The sequence below is a fragment of the Anguilla rostrata genome, chromosome 4, assembly GCF_018555375.3.
Source record: "Anguilla rostrata isolate EN2019 chromosome 4, ASM1855537v3, whole genome shotgun sequence".
NCBI classification, from domain to species: domain Eukaryota; kingdom Metazoa; phylum Chordata; class Actinopteri; order Anguilliformes; family Anguillidae; genus Anguilla; species Anguilla rostrata.
In genome coordinates, this window is record NC_057936.1 from 34,653,025 (window position 1) to 34,668,023 (window position 14,999).

A 14,999-nucleotide genomic window follows, 5' to 3' on the forward strand; every position below is an offset into this window, starting at 1 on the left:
TGATTGCCTTACACGTTGTTTAATAGTCCCACTTCAAAGCAAATTGAATCCTGTTTTGAATTTGAGTCAGAGCTGGATTTATTTTTATTTTATTTCTTCTTTTTTTCTGAGAGACATTTAAACCTACCATGTAACCTGTTTGTTAAATAACTGGTTGCCAAGGTGAAGGAGAGTCTGCAGTTCAGCCTAATCAGTAGCATCTGAATCTCATTAAAATACCTTGTCCTGTTATGAAGGCTTCACAGAAATGGGCTTAAATGTGTACACTGCTAACCCAAGGAGCTCCCTCCCATGACTTACCGTTCATTCACAATGTGCATTTCATCTTTAAAATGTCAACCAAGGGCATCACAAAGCAGTCATCTGAAGTATTCAGCAATGTGCATGCTGAAATTTAGCACCGGATTAGGAGGACGCTTTCGGTGAGCACAGACCAAATGGTTTCCCTCAAGGTTTTCTTGAAGGTCCAGGAAACTGGATTCAAATTGTGATTATATTCCCCAGAAGTGACTTTTTTATATTTCTTTCAAGTTTTTAACCCAATTATAACCATTAAATTGTAATAAACACTATTAGATTATTGTGACCTGTTCAGCGGACATGGACAGGGTGGGCATGTATCCTGCGCTCATTAACATTCAAATGCATAAGACACATCATATGTAAATCATTCCTCATTGCTAGCTAGGTTAGAACTGGTTAGAGCAAATTGTCCCATGCAGCAACCTTACAGTACCAGACAAAACAAAAGAAAGCAACATAAACTAGGCTTTACCATCATATAGTTAAACCTGAAGATCATTCAACGTGTCATGTTTTAACACTGAGCTACTGTACACCAGTCTCTATAGCAGTCTCTAGCTCCGGACCAAACGCCTGAATAAAGAAAGTCTTTTCCACACGTGTCAGCTTCATAGCTATTTAATTGCAATAGCTAACAGTAGGCCTACTTACCGATTCACCTCATTCTGCAACGTTCCAGGTGAAAATGGGCACTGCAAATACTAACTGTACAGGTTATTGTAATATTGCAGTGCCCATGAGCTCCAGAAATAAAACCCATTTCTGGTAGGTCACATCATTTTTGGGGAAAACGTATTCCTTTCTTTGCATCCAGAGAAGGGACGATTCTTCAGCATTGTTTGTTTTTTGCAAGAATCATTTTAAAATATTTCTCTGCTGTTTGTGAATGCAAAAAAGTATTAAAACAACACATCAGCAAAGAATTCGCAGATTTCAGTTTTATGGAACTTTAAAAGCTGCTAGGAGAACTGTACTGCAGTTAGGCACTGCTTTGTTGTAAATGCAACGTATTCTCATATAAGTGGCGACTGGTTGTAATGTGGAGTATCCCAGATAACTAATGTGTCACAACCATGTGTTTATATAATCTGTGTAATGATAGTTGAGCATTAAGTACAGCTAAACTAACATTATGTTGTCCAGAATAAAGGATACTTGTTAAATAACCGGATGTTGAAATGTATTCATGATGTGTAAATCTGGATTTTAGAGGGAAAGTATGAGGGGGTGTACTGGCTTTGAAAGGAGTGGTTGGTTGTTAGTTGCTAATGGACAAGCTAAAGATTCTTTACAAAATCATGTATTGCACACAACTATGAACAGTGTATGCACTGGCCTTATGCTAAGTCTGTGTGAAATATTAGTCCCTTCCTTCCTGCTGTAAATATTATACTGTGAACTATGCCACATATTGGCTGCTACTTTAATCTACCGTTTGACTTGACTGTCGTATTACATTTCTGTTTAAATTGGTTTATGTCCAGGCTTCGTTGGCTTAATTTTGGCTTGAACACTTCTGTACAGTGCAGCACTGACAGTGATTTAAAAACAACCCCAAAAAAAATCAAAGGAAGGTTTTAATTGGTGCACAATTGGGATGCAGGCCAGCCACTCCAGGGAGATGCCCCCTGCTGCTGAAAAGACTTTTTTTGTTTGGAGGGGGGGGGTTGATTAGTCTGTTTGTTACCATGGTGATAATGCCTACTCTATTATGCCCCACACTGGGGTTTTGGCTGCCAGCCAGACAGCATGCCATTTTCCTAACGTGATTGGGTGGGAAGAGTTTTCTGAGTAAAGGGAGCAGAAAGGCTAACTCAGCAGTTTATGGGGACAGGAGGCCCCACACATATCCTCTGTAGATTCATATAGGCTAGATTCAGTCACAGTGTGACTATATTGCATTACCAACTCTGGGTCACAATAGACTTGAGTATCATGATTTCATAAAAATCCTTTAATTGAAATTTACAGTTTTGGAATTTAAACCCTTCGTCAATATTAATATTATATCGTGTGGAAAATTACATTTCAGAATCCCATCAGTTTTTTCAAACCTCTTTTAATTAGAATAAGGTTCAGTTTCTAATATAGTTCCTGTCTGTATTACATCTGCACAATCCTCTATGTTGTCTGTTTGATATTTCAATATTTTGAATACCGCATACCTGTAGCTTCATGTATGGAATGTAATAACATTTCAGAATGCAATAAAACAACTTGATTGAACTTTCGTTTTACCATACTGAAACTGGAACATGCAATTACTTGGTGACTGTCTCCTCCAGCATTTACATATACCACATCTGCTGAACAATTTAAGATTGGTATATGAAGGTGTGGTATACGTAAATGATTTATGTCTAGTTAACAATGAACATGTTAGCCTGGTGCAGTCCATAGGGCGGCCACCTCTCATCCCATATGCAAGTGCCCTTGTGTGGTTTGGGGCTGCACAAGCTGCTTTGGAGTTACTTGAAGTGAATTTTCTTTCTTTAGACCACGACTCCTAAATTCCCCTTATACCAGCCATTGTGAAGCCCACACATTGTCAGAAACACCTGCAAGCGCCTGAATTATCCTTCATTACACTCAAGAACTGGGCCAATCAAAAACATAAAATAAATGATATTTATAAAACAAAGTGAACTGCCTCTTTAATGACTCTGAAATCATTTAAACCACTTTACAATTAAGGGGTAAATTTACCCAGCCCCCCAAGAATGTCTGACCCCCCCTCTTTAGTATGTATGGAAGAGTTTGCCATTCGCTATCAATACAGGCTAAAATATATTTATGGGGGATTATTTGGTAGCCAATGAGAATGAAAGCATGATTATATTTCTTAAATTAGTTCTGATGTTAATCTTTCTTATATTTATGTAGCCTATTTAGTTCTAATGTTGATTGACAGTCTGGCACTGGACTATGAACTGGCCTTAAGGGGGATTTTGATTGGAATGGAGTTTTATTCCCATTGTATTAAAGCCTCTGATGTGGTGTACAGATTGAAAACACAGCTTAGCTGTAATGATGAACAAGATTCAATTAATGAAGTGTGACTAATTGCTTTTAGCCTCTTCTTATTTAGTATGGGTCTTGCATTAAAATTTTGGAAGCCCCGTAAAAGGTTCGTGTTCTTGTTGAAAATGTGGTAGACATGGCAGCCATCTGGATGTTTTCCACTCTCTCGTTGGTTTTTCTGCGATATCCATCCCATATCAAACAATCCAGCTGCTGGGAGCTGGACGAATGGCGTCTCATGTGGTGGGAGTGAAATTGTTTTGGAATGTGCACTGACAGTTAGCCAAAAAAAATCAAACTGATGTTGTCTCATAAGATAAGATGCTTTAAAATACTCCCACAGCAGTAGAAGTCCCCAGGACTCTTCTACTGCTGCATATTTATGGGTGCACTGAAACCCAAGACACTGTAAGTGCCTTGTTGTTTTTATCCATTTGAAGCTGAGGTTGAGCTCCTACATATGAGGCAGGGAAATTATGAATTTTGTGGTCACTTTTTAAGTATAACCTGAATGGTTAATTAAAAAAAGAGAAGATAACTGCAGTTCTCTACATGGTGTCTCATTTTAGTTCTTGATCTGGACTTCCTTGTCATGACCAGGGTATGTGCTTCCTGTTTAGAGGAAACAGACAAACACTGACTAAGCCAGAGTCTGGTTGAGCATTTTGTGATTCTGCTAGTGACCATGACGGCCTGGCCCGTTCCTGGCCTCCCAAAGCGGCCATGAGAGAATTGGATGAGCTGCAAGCTGGTGATTCTGGCTTTCACACTTGCACCCTGTCTACAGACCCATTATGTACAGTCTTGCTGCTTGGTTTTGAAAATGTTAAAGAAGGTATTTCATGTGTGGTGAGAGGGATCACTTGGTGGCACTCTCTCCCTTCTCTCAGACAGCTTGTCCACATCTGATCAGGGCCGCATTTCACGGTGGCTCTGGGCTCTAGCTGAAGGTCCTGTGGTTGAATCTTCTCACGGGTGGGGGGTGCGGGATTGTAATGAGTAGAACGATTTTTGTTGGTAGTGTTCCACTTTTCTATTAGGAGGAGGGTTGGGGCGGGGCTGTTGCAGCATTGCACTGGTCGATTGTGCAGTTGGTCACTGTAATATGTTTGTATCCTTCAGCGGAAAGCCTCCTTTTCCTGTTTAGATTCCTGTCTCATTAGAACTGATCCTCGACTGGGCCGTGCCGTGGTCCTGGTAACAACACACGCGCCCTCACTGCCGTGCTGCTGGTGGACTCTTCGCAAAATTGCTTTTGCTGCAGCAGAAATTAGTTTTTGCGCTGACCAGGGGCATTTTTTTAATCTAATGAAAGCGGTGTAGTTCGGACTAATGCCCTCACTCTGACTGCCAACAGGCCTCCCTCGTGCCTCAAGCTGAAGGAATATTTTACAAAGATGCCCCCGGCCCCCCTTTTGCTGAACTTAAACAGTGCTCTAGCAGTTAATCACTCAAGCAGCTTTCTCTGCATGCCTTCCCCCCCCCCCGCTGGAGTAGAGGGAGGTCTCTAACCGAGCTCTGTGTTCTGGGGAAGGGGGCGGGGCCCTGAGGTTGCCACCTATCCATATATGGCAGCACATGAACAGCAGCTGTGCATGCTGTGTGCCATGATTGAGCTCAGGCCTTCTTCAGGTCTGTGGAGATTCAGCCCTTCTGGAGTTTTGGACCACCGAGACCCATTTTAGACGTGTTTTAGGCAGTGCATCACTGCCTCCCCTGGTGTGCTGGCGAGAGCCCCGCTCCCCAGCACCTTAAGCAGGCGGGGCTGTCGTTAGTCCCCAAGTGAGGTTCAGGAGCAGTGTGTGAGGGGCAACAGCTCCAGCTAACCAGCCAGGCAAGAAAGGGTGATATGCAGCAGGACGATTTTGTCCAGTAGATCTGTTCATTTGTGTTCACTCTTGTTTCTCGCTTCATCCAGGCTTCTTTTACGAGCCTCTGTTTTTAGCCTCATCCTGAGGGTGGTGTGTCCACTTTTCTTGGTGGGCTGCAGTTACTTTATCCAATGGAGGCTGGCCTGAATAAAAGAGGTTATATTTATATATTATATTTATTCCTCAACATATCATATGTACCTTTGAGAAAAGTCACACACACATACAGGCTGTTCATATACTTGTCTCTGTGTAAACTAAGTGCTATGTATTGAGCATAGTCTTTGTGGGCTTTACCAGACTGCGTTTGATGTCCATGGCTCTTAATCTGATGGTATTAGGGATATCCACCTCCTTGTCTCTCATAGGTGTACTTAACGTACCAGTTCCGATCTACATAGTTGACTGCACTCACATTAACTGCTGCATTATTGTATTTGTACTCAAATAGCTTTCGTGAAAATAATTTGATGGGTTTTTTTTTTCTTTGCATCAAACTGACACACCATCCCCTTCAAGTTGATTGCACCTTTGTTTTGTTATACTGAGAATATTTAACCAAGGCTTTACCGGTACAGTGTTGTTCATTTTTCTATCTTTGTGACCAATGATGTATGTAAACTTAAAGCTTGAGTCAGAGTCCCAGACAGTCTCGCAGTGAGCTCTGCTGATAGGAGTAACAGAGGAAATGCTGAAAGATAGCAGTGAATAATCAGCAATTTCCTGTTTTTTCCTGCACGCACACGATGAAGAGTTTCTTGTTGTCACATGTAGACTTGGAGGCTACCGTTGGCAGGCTCTCTCAGATCCGTGAGGCACTCTTTAGTCACTCATCTTTCCCTCCTCACCCCTTCCCCCCTTCCAGACCTTCTATCACATACATTTTACTTACAACCATCCCCATCTCCACCCAAGTGCCTGAGATTTGTATTATAATTCTCTTTACAAGTTACAACCAGCATCTTGATGGAGCAAATTCCAAAGAGCAGCATAAGACACGTAGCAGCAGGACATGGAGATTACAGGTTATCTTAGTGCAGCTCTTGAGACATAATAAACATCCTTTATCTTTGGTTGTATCTGAAAACCTAAGTCAGGAAAATAAATAGGCTAAAAATTGTGGACCGTGAACTCCAAGTATGCTGCTTTACTGTTTGTCTTTGATTTGTTGAAATTAAGATTTTCAAATATGCTCTCTGACCAAAACAAATTCTGGTTACTGTTCATATTTAACAGTAAAGCCCTTGACCTAAAAAGAGTAGCACAGAATGTCCCTTTAGCTTGACATTGGCTGATAAAGGGCTAATTTTGGTTCTGCGACCCTAAAAGCTGCTCTATGATCTAATTGAGGGTCAGAGACTTGCCGGCTCTGCCGCTGCTCATATAACAGGCACACTCACGGAGGACTGATTCACCCGCCGGTACTGTTAGACACACCGCAGTGACTGGAAACGGAGTCTAATCGGCTCGGGGGGGGGGTTTGGTTTCATGTCAGAGACTCCCGGACGTCATGTCTTATTCTTGGGGCGTTACTCGCTCTTGTTGTCAACCATGCGTTCCCTGCAGGGAGGAAGGTAGGGCGGTACGGCTGAGGCATTTAGCCTCCACGAGGCAATGGGCTTAGTGTTCAAGGGTTACTTGATTGGTTATTGATTTGCCCATCATCAGAGGGCTGTGGATCAATGGAGATGACCCAGACAGAAGGGAGGAGGGGAGGTCCAGGACAGGGGGCTACTGACTGTAGGGAGCCTGTGCTATTTACAGGACAGAGAGCTGCCGCCCCAGCACTAATCGAACACCAGCCCCCTCTACAATCCTCTCACAGCCTGAGAATAACACTGCTGGCCCACACACACACACACACACACACACACACACACAAGCATACACAACACACACACATACACACAGAAGCATACACACATACACACGCACAAATGCCCTCGCACTCACACACTCTGTCCCATGGCTGACCGTGATTTAGGAAACCCTCCATAAAGCTTTGCTCAGTTGGGCTCTTAAGCTGTCAGTAATGAATGTGGTCTCAGAAATAGAAGCACTTAAATGATCCACATTCCACATGGTTAATGAGGGGAACATAACTTTTAAACAATGTTTAGCAATTAATCGATCGCTTTTTATAATTAGGATGTTTGGGCGTGATTGAAGTAATTCATGCTAACAGCATAATGCTTTTCCCAGGCATTTCCCATAGCAACTATGTTGTTTTTGCTTTGTACAAATGGAAGCTAACAACTACGTACAACTGGAGGGCACCTAGAGGTTGTGAATCCTATCAATTGCCCATTAACTTTCATCTAATCATCCAAACTTCTACATTGTGTGTTCTGAATTATTGTGTAAATGTAATTTTTTTTTTTTTTTTAGATGGACCTGAAAGTACTTTTTATAGCAACTCTCTCGGGGATAATTTGTTACAGCTGTGCCCAGCATGGTAAGTTGCTTTTTCTTTTCTTTTTTATTTCCCAGCTCGATTTTATTCTTGTAACTCACGACAAATTGGTAAACTGCTGTTTGGTCACATGATCATAGCAGTGAATCATTCTGGTAGTGTCAAAATTGCGATGCCTCCCACTCTAGATTTTATGCCATTTGTAAAAGAGTGTGGCATTAAAGCCATGCACAGAAAATCGGAGCGGGGCGCTAACATGGCTGCGTGCCGTCCCGTGAGGGAGGCAAGCACGCGGACCCGATGGGGTGATGTCATAATTCCGAGGAACCCGCCCTCCCCATCCTCCTCCAACATGGCACAGACGTGAGAGCGGAATGTTCCAGTTTCAGCCTGCCCCATAGAGGGGGGCAGGAACCGAAAGCTGTTTCGTTCCAAACGAAATATTGTGTGTGCGCTGCATCACCTTGGGCAAGGTTTGCTGGCTATTGCTTTTTAAAAAAAAAAAAAATGTTCTTCTTTTTGCCCTATAGAGGGGAATGACTGCATCAAGGCCAATGCGAGATCCTGTGGGGAATGCATTCAAGTTGGAGAGAAGTGCGGGTGGTGTACAGACCCTGTAAGTGCATTCAAAGATTTTTGTTTTGTTGGCATAGTAGAACTCCTTCCTTTTTCCCCTGTAAGATGTGAGGAGTTCTACTCTACCCTGCTACTTGTACCATTGTGGCCATTGCTGTGATGTCGTTGGAGTCTCAGCTCCAGCAGGGTTTAATATCTGCAAAATATGCACAGCCCAGGGATTTTCAGTCAGTGTGCTTCATGCAGGGACTTGTCTGGCTTTATCTGATGCTCACCTGAAAGGCTACAGAAGGGTGTATGCTCCCTGGGCGTATGTACTTAATACATAATACAATACATACATGTACCCATACATGGGACAGGTGGAAACCATGTGTACCTCTGATCTCTGAAAGTTACTTCGTTGTATTCTGTGGGATCCACAACCACATCATATCCATAACGGTACCACAATGGCCCCACACCTAGCACGGACAATTTGAACGTCCCTCTCGTTCACTGTATTCACATACAATTCACACGTAAAGCAATGTTTGTATTGCCAATGAACATTGTACAGTTAATTTTCTTTAAGCACTAACAGGCACTATTGTCGGTCCATCCTAACTCTCTACTCTTGTGTTGTTTGCAAAGTGTTACAGGTATTTTACTGCAAAATCTCCATTGTAATGTTGGCATAGCTCTGGGCACTATGTTTTTTGCTTGTTTGTTTATCTGTTTTGTGCTTTTTGACATTGACAGGGTTTATCTGCCAATGTTAATGCTTTTCGTTCCCTTCTGTGAGAATGGCACAGGAAATGGTTTTCTTTCACTCTTATGTAATCGGCCTGGAGTCTTGCTTCTCGGCAGTGTTTTCTTAGGCCTTATAAGGGAACAGAGTGTGTTTGGTGCCCGCACCCCTTGCTTGCCTTAAACCAAGACCCCTCAGAAATGGAACACTTGGTAACAGGTGGTTATAGAACAAATATAACACAGTTCTGTTTCTTCTACATTTGATATTGCAGTAAAAAAAAAGAATGGAACAGTCCTGTTTTTGATCCGAAGCCGAGACCAAAAATAATGGGGTTGTCCGAAGGTCATTTGAGCACAATGCTTTTAAATTCGACAGTATTCCCATTGTTTTTGACTATGGGAATAATTCACAACCTCAGAATCAAAGTAGAAATGAACCTGCTGCACCATTTCCCGGTTGCATTAAAGGAGTACCATGGTGGTTGAACGTGACACTTCCCAGTTGTCTTCAGGCAACAACAAAACAAATGTGCATAATTGTTTTATTCTTCAGTCATTTCAATGTACTTTAAAACGTATTTTTCTAAGCCTAAATTTCCCACGATAAAAATTCACCCGAACCGTCTGGGCGTGGTAATGAGAACTGTCAGTTAGCTATGATTGACAGACCGTGCCCCGTTACCATAGCTACCCCCATGCTACGCGCTCTCTTTGGGAGACTGAATTTTCACAAGCTAGCTAGCTTAGTAGTATATCAAGTATCGATAGATAGCTAAGGTAAGGACGTTGACTTATATACAGTTATAATTTTTGCTATCTAGCTAGCCAAGTTAAGATAAAAGCACAACTATAACGTCCTCATAAAAGCAAACTAGCAAGCTAACGTTATCGATAACATTGGCTTATGAAAGCAAACCTCCTAGCTAGCGAACGTTAGCTAGCTAGCTAAATGAATATAACCAGAAATAATCTAAAGGCACTCTAATTTAAGTGAACCTAACGTTAGTCAAATATTTGCATTGTCTGAACAGCAGGACGGTGTGTCCTGTCAGATTTCTTTACGGGGCGTGGAAATGGGAGTGGTTACTGTATTCGTGACGTAGCAAAATGACAACTTTCTCAACCGGTTGAAAATAGGACGATGAATTTAAAACGCATATTTCTCCGAAAATACAGAACGGACATATTTAATACTTTGCTCATTGTGTTTCTTCAATGCCTCTTGTGCAAATAGCACATAAAACCGAGAAAGTGTGAAAATCACCATGGTACTCCTTTAAGCTTTGTAGCTGGTCTTCGTGTTGGCACAGTGGCTACCTGCAGCGGCCTTACCGTCTCGTCCCCTGCAGGTCTTCCTGAAGCAGGGAGAGCCCACGTCGGCCCGCTGCGACGAGCTGGAGTCGCTGAAGAAGAAGGGCTGTAATATGACTCTCATAGAGAACCCCCGTGGGAGTCACACCTTCGACAAGAACGTGTCGGTCACCGACCGCAGTAAGAGCGGGGCGGAGAAAATCGACCCCAAGGACATCACACAGATCCAGCCACAGAAGATCACCCTCAACCTCCGATCTGGTAACCCTTTTTCACGGTTGTGCGCTCACGTCTGGCCCTTTCCCAGTTAGGAATGCTCTGTGTGGTTTGTCCCGCACGTGCTTTGCATTAGGAAATGTATTCTGGTTCCCGAAACTTTTTGTCTAGAGTTTTAAAAATTGAGCATGCAAATTTGATTTTCAGAGATCATAGAAAACCTTGTTCAGAAGTATCTGAAGCCTAGCCTCATAGTCTTATGCGAATAGTCAACCTTTAAGTGCTGACGTTCCTATATATGTATTATGATATAAAATGTTAAAAATGTACATTATATGTACATGTGCATATTGTTAAAATAACAGATTATTTTGGGTTTGATTTCTGTAACGTCTATGTAAATGTGTGATCCTTTATTGTTTGTGCGGTTCTTTCATGATGATGCGATAGTCTTTTGTTATTAATCATTCAGTCTCCATCTCATCTGACTTTTTTAAAGCCTTGTGAAACAGGCCTGGGAAGTTGGCCAAAAAGACAAAGCCAAAATCTAAAGTTCCAGTCCGACTCTGTCTTAGTTTTAGGAAATTCTCATCTTTTGTGCCATCATCGACAACTTAGTATAAGGAAACAGTTTTACAAGAAGCTACGTTTGGCCTCTTCTTTTGCAGTCATTTGAAGACCATGAAGCTGTCCAGCAGAATCATTTTAAAGTATTTTACCCTGAAGGACGGATATTGTTCAAGCTCTTTGTTCCTATCTTTCTCTCTATCTCTCTCTCTCTATGCAGGTGAAGCCCAGTCATTTAATCTCAAGTTCAAAAGGGCAGAAGACTACCCCATTGATCTGTACTACCTTATGGACCTCTCATTCTCCATGAAAGATGATTTGGAAAATGTTAAAAACCTGGGAACAAGTCTGATGATAGAAATGTCAAAGATTACCTCAGATTTCAAAATTGGTAAGGATCAGATTAGCAGCTGTCTTGATTTTGTGGTCTCAGAGCCCAAGAAGAATAAGAGAAATGTTTTGTCCCAACAAGTATTCACTTTCTTATTGTTAGTGAAAAGATGTCCTTAGCAGCTTTGTCCTTGACTGCAGTTTTTTTGTGCATGGTCTGCTGTACCAGTGACATTCCTCTAAGGCTGGTCCCTCACCCTTTCCCCAATTTAGGGTTTGGCTCCTTTGTGGAGAAGACTGTCATGCCCTACATCAGTACCACCCCAGCCAAGCTCCTGAACCCCTGCACTGGTGACCAGAACTGCACCAGCCCCTTCAGCTACAAGAATGTGCTCAAACTCACCAGCGACGGAAAACAGTTCAATACTCTGGTGGGCCAGCAACAGATCTCTGGGAACCTGGACTCACCTGAGGGTGGCTTCGACGCCATCATGCAAGTAGCAGTCTGTGGCGTAAGTGTGAACAACTTTCTTTTTCCGCAAGCAGGCGGAAAATAGTGACCTTGCGACCTCCCATTTCCCTGTACTTTGACCTGGCAGTAGTTAATAAACAATGCTTAGTTCCTTTACTATATAATCTGTTTTTATGCCTCCGCAACGGCGCAGCCGTGGCCGGAGGCATTATGTTTTTGGGTTGTCCATCTGTCCGTCCGTCCCGATTCTCCTGAACACGATATCTCAGGAACTTCTTGAGGGAATTTCTTCAAATTTGGCACAAACGTCCACTTGGACTCAAGGAAGAACTGATTAGATTTTGGTGGTCAAAGGTCAAGGTCACTGACCTCACAAAACACGTTTTTCCCTTGATGGAATACAAAACACGTTTTTGCCTTGAGGGAATTTCCTCACATTTGGCGCATACGTCCACTTGGAATCAAGGATGAACTGATTAGATTTTGGTGGTCAAAGGTCAAAAGTCAAAGTCACTGTGACCTCACAAAACACATTTTTGGCCATAACTCAAGAATTCATACGCTAATTATGACAAAGTTTCACAAAAATGTCTAATAAGATAAAATGATGGAGTGATGACATTTTATATCCAAACTAGCTACTGGTTGGCGGAGGCATACAACCACAAGGCGGTATTTCTATTTTCTAACCAGATTTGATTTTTAGTTACTCTAGTGGATTTGTTTTGATGAACCTCTGTACCTCCCACTCTACCCATTGCTCCAACCCCCTAGGATGCAATTGGCTGGAGGAATGTGACCCGCCTACTCGTATTCTCCACCGACGCCGGCTTCCACTTCGCAGGAGATGGGAAACTGGGCGGGATCGTGCTGCCCAACGATGGGAAATGCCACCTGGAGAACAACATGTACACGATGAGTCACTACTATGTGCGTAACTGCCTCAAACTCTGCCCTTGTAATATAGTTTGTTCTGAGATAAGTTTTTATCTTTCACTGTAACTACTATGGAGATTTGAGCTGTAATGAACAGTTAATTTCTGTGTACAACATAACACCCATCCTAACAAATGAACAACTGTTTGATAATCAACCATTTTCATGTTATTTCTTCCTTTCCAGGACTATCCCTCAATCGCTCACCTGGTCCAGAAACTCAGCGACAACAACATTCAGACCATTTTTGCCGTCACTGAGGAGTTCCAGCCAGTTTACAAGGTGTGCTTGAGTGAGTCAGTGTGTGAGTGTACGCAGTTCGTGGCTGGAGATCACAGCCGCAGTGCATGTGTTCATGTCTGGGAGAGATCCAGCTATTTGAATGCCCGTGGAATGTCTGCCCTGGGACGGAACCATCTGCTCCTCATTAGCATGTTTGTACCCCACAAGCATTTCCTATGTGTTCCGTCCGTGCTGGTGATGGTTTGGTTCATCGTCCTTGTATGTTTTCTCAACAAGGACTGTAAGGCTCAGTCAGGATGGAATGAGATGGTATTCTGGTAGACTTTAACTTGGAACACCCTTTGTGGTGACAAAACCACAACACTGAAAAAGGATTGTAATTCTAGACTCCGTTGTAGAAATATGTGCTTTTATGGGCCAAATTTAAACATCTTGCCAGCGAGCTAAATTTGTCTCAACAAGGTAAACATTACTGTCTTGCACATTAGAATTGCATAAATAGATTGTTTTTCTAAAAAAATGTGAAATATATTGTTTTTGGAAATGTGAAGAATTTTGCTTTGTTTCCTCTCCAGGAACTGAAGAATCTCATTCCGAAGTCCGCTGTTGGGACTCTATCCGCCAACTCCAGCAATGTGATCAATCTCATTATTGATGCTTACAATGTGAGTGAGGCTCAACACTAGAGGCAGTTTCTGTGTATTCAGCTTCATTCCCACATGGACTGTGTTGATTTGGCTTAATACTACTGCTTAGAAGTACGTGCTTTGAAGACTAAAACAAGTGTTAGCATAAAATTTTTTGTCAATTGCATGTAGTGCCAAACCGTGCTATGAATTCACCTGTGCAACACCATCCAGTTAAGCTGTGCCACACTGTGCTGTGTTCTGTAGTCCCTGTCCTCAGAGGTGATTTTGGAGAACAGCAAGCTTCCCGAAGGGGTGACCATCACATACCAGTCCCACTGTAAGAATGGCCTGGTGGGAGAAGGAGACAATGGCAGAAAGTGTTCCAACATCTCCATCGGTGACGAGGTTGGTATGAGCATCGTTCTTTCACTCTTTCTGTTGCTCTCTCTTTCTGTTTGTACCTGTCTTTCTGTCTGCTCAGTCTCTCTCTCTCTTGTGTAAAAATATTTTGTGGTGCAGTTTCCTGTGAAACTTTGCACGTACTTTAACCACTGAAGTAGAGTACTGGGAATGTTTGCTGTGGAAAACTTTGGACTCCTGGGAGCCTCCCTTGTCAGGCTGACAGCCTGTGAACGGTTTTATGAATCATGAAAGTGATTCATAAAACTGCAAAGATTTTCTTTCGCCGATTGCATTAACTTGTCAAAATGCCTTTCACGGAAATGCATCGCTTGCGAATCGCAAATAAACAGACATATCACAGGTTGCCCCTCTGATATTACAGTTCCTTGTAAAACCGTATTAGACAATATACTATAAATGTAATGATGATAGCATTACACACTACTTGTGAGAAATGGACAAATTTGTACATGTGCTTGCTGTATGCATTGATATGCCAAACCACACCTTTCAGGTGTCATTCAAAATCAGCGTCCAAGCACACAAGTGTCCGAAGCAGGGCCAGTCGGAGGTCATCAAGATCAAACCCCTTGGCTTCACAGAGGAGGTGGAGATTGTCCTCAACTTCATATGCGAGTGCTCGTGCCAGGCCGATGGAGAGAAGGACAGCCCCATCTGTCACAACGGGAATGGAACATTTGAGTGTGGAGCCTGCAGGTAGAGTCTCCCACATCCCCACATTACACACCTTCAATGGGCTGCAACAATACAGTGCTTAAAATGTCCGCCCACTAGGCATCTGTCAGGCTTCATTATTTAAAATGATCTGTTGCGCATCTAACTGTCTGAATGTTTTCCTCTTCCTTTCTCATGTATTAATGTTGTTTGGCCTTTTTCCTTAATTTTAACTTGATAGAACACTGAGGTATTTCTGTAAATTAGTTTGTATGGAATGGAGTTTGAATTCTGTGTCTGAG

General features: G+C 42.5%; 1 protein-coding gene across 4 annotated transcripts in view; it reads left to right on the forward strand.

The window, feature by feature from the left end:
- Positions 1 to 14,999, forward strand: part of LOC135253275 (integrin beta-1-like) — a 55,067-nt gene that overhangs the window by 33,594 nt on the left and 6,474 nt on the right. For 3 of the 4 annotated variants that reach the window (XM_064332364.1, XM_064332363.1, XM_064332365.1), the window contains 10 exons: positions 7,584 to 7,650; positions 8,139 to 8,224; positions 10,266 to 10,488; positions 11,231 to 11,401; positions 11,614 to 11,852; positions 12,587 to 12,742; positions 12,935 to 13,030; positions 13,567 to 13,656; positions 13,885 to 14,025; positions 14,537 to 14,739. The exons of the other annotated variant lie outside the window; for it this stretch is intronic. In XM_064332364.1, the coding sequence (XP_064188434.1) occupies positions 7,584 to 7,650; positions 8,139 to 8,224; positions 10,266 to 10,488; positions 11,231 to 11,401; positions 11,614 to 11,852; positions 12,587 to 12,742; positions 12,935 to 13,030; positions 13,567 to 13,656; positions 13,885 to 14,025; positions 14,537 to 14,739 (1,472 nt within the window). The remainder of the gene's footprint in view (positions 1 to 7,583; positions 7,651 to 8,138; positions 8,225 to 10,265; positions 10,489 to 11,230; positions 11,402 to 11,613; positions 11,853 to 12,586; positions 12,743 to 12,934; positions 13,031 to 13,566; positions 13,657 to 13,884; positions 14,026 to 14,536; positions 14,740 to 14,999) is intronic. 4 annotated transcript variants of the gene reach the window in all.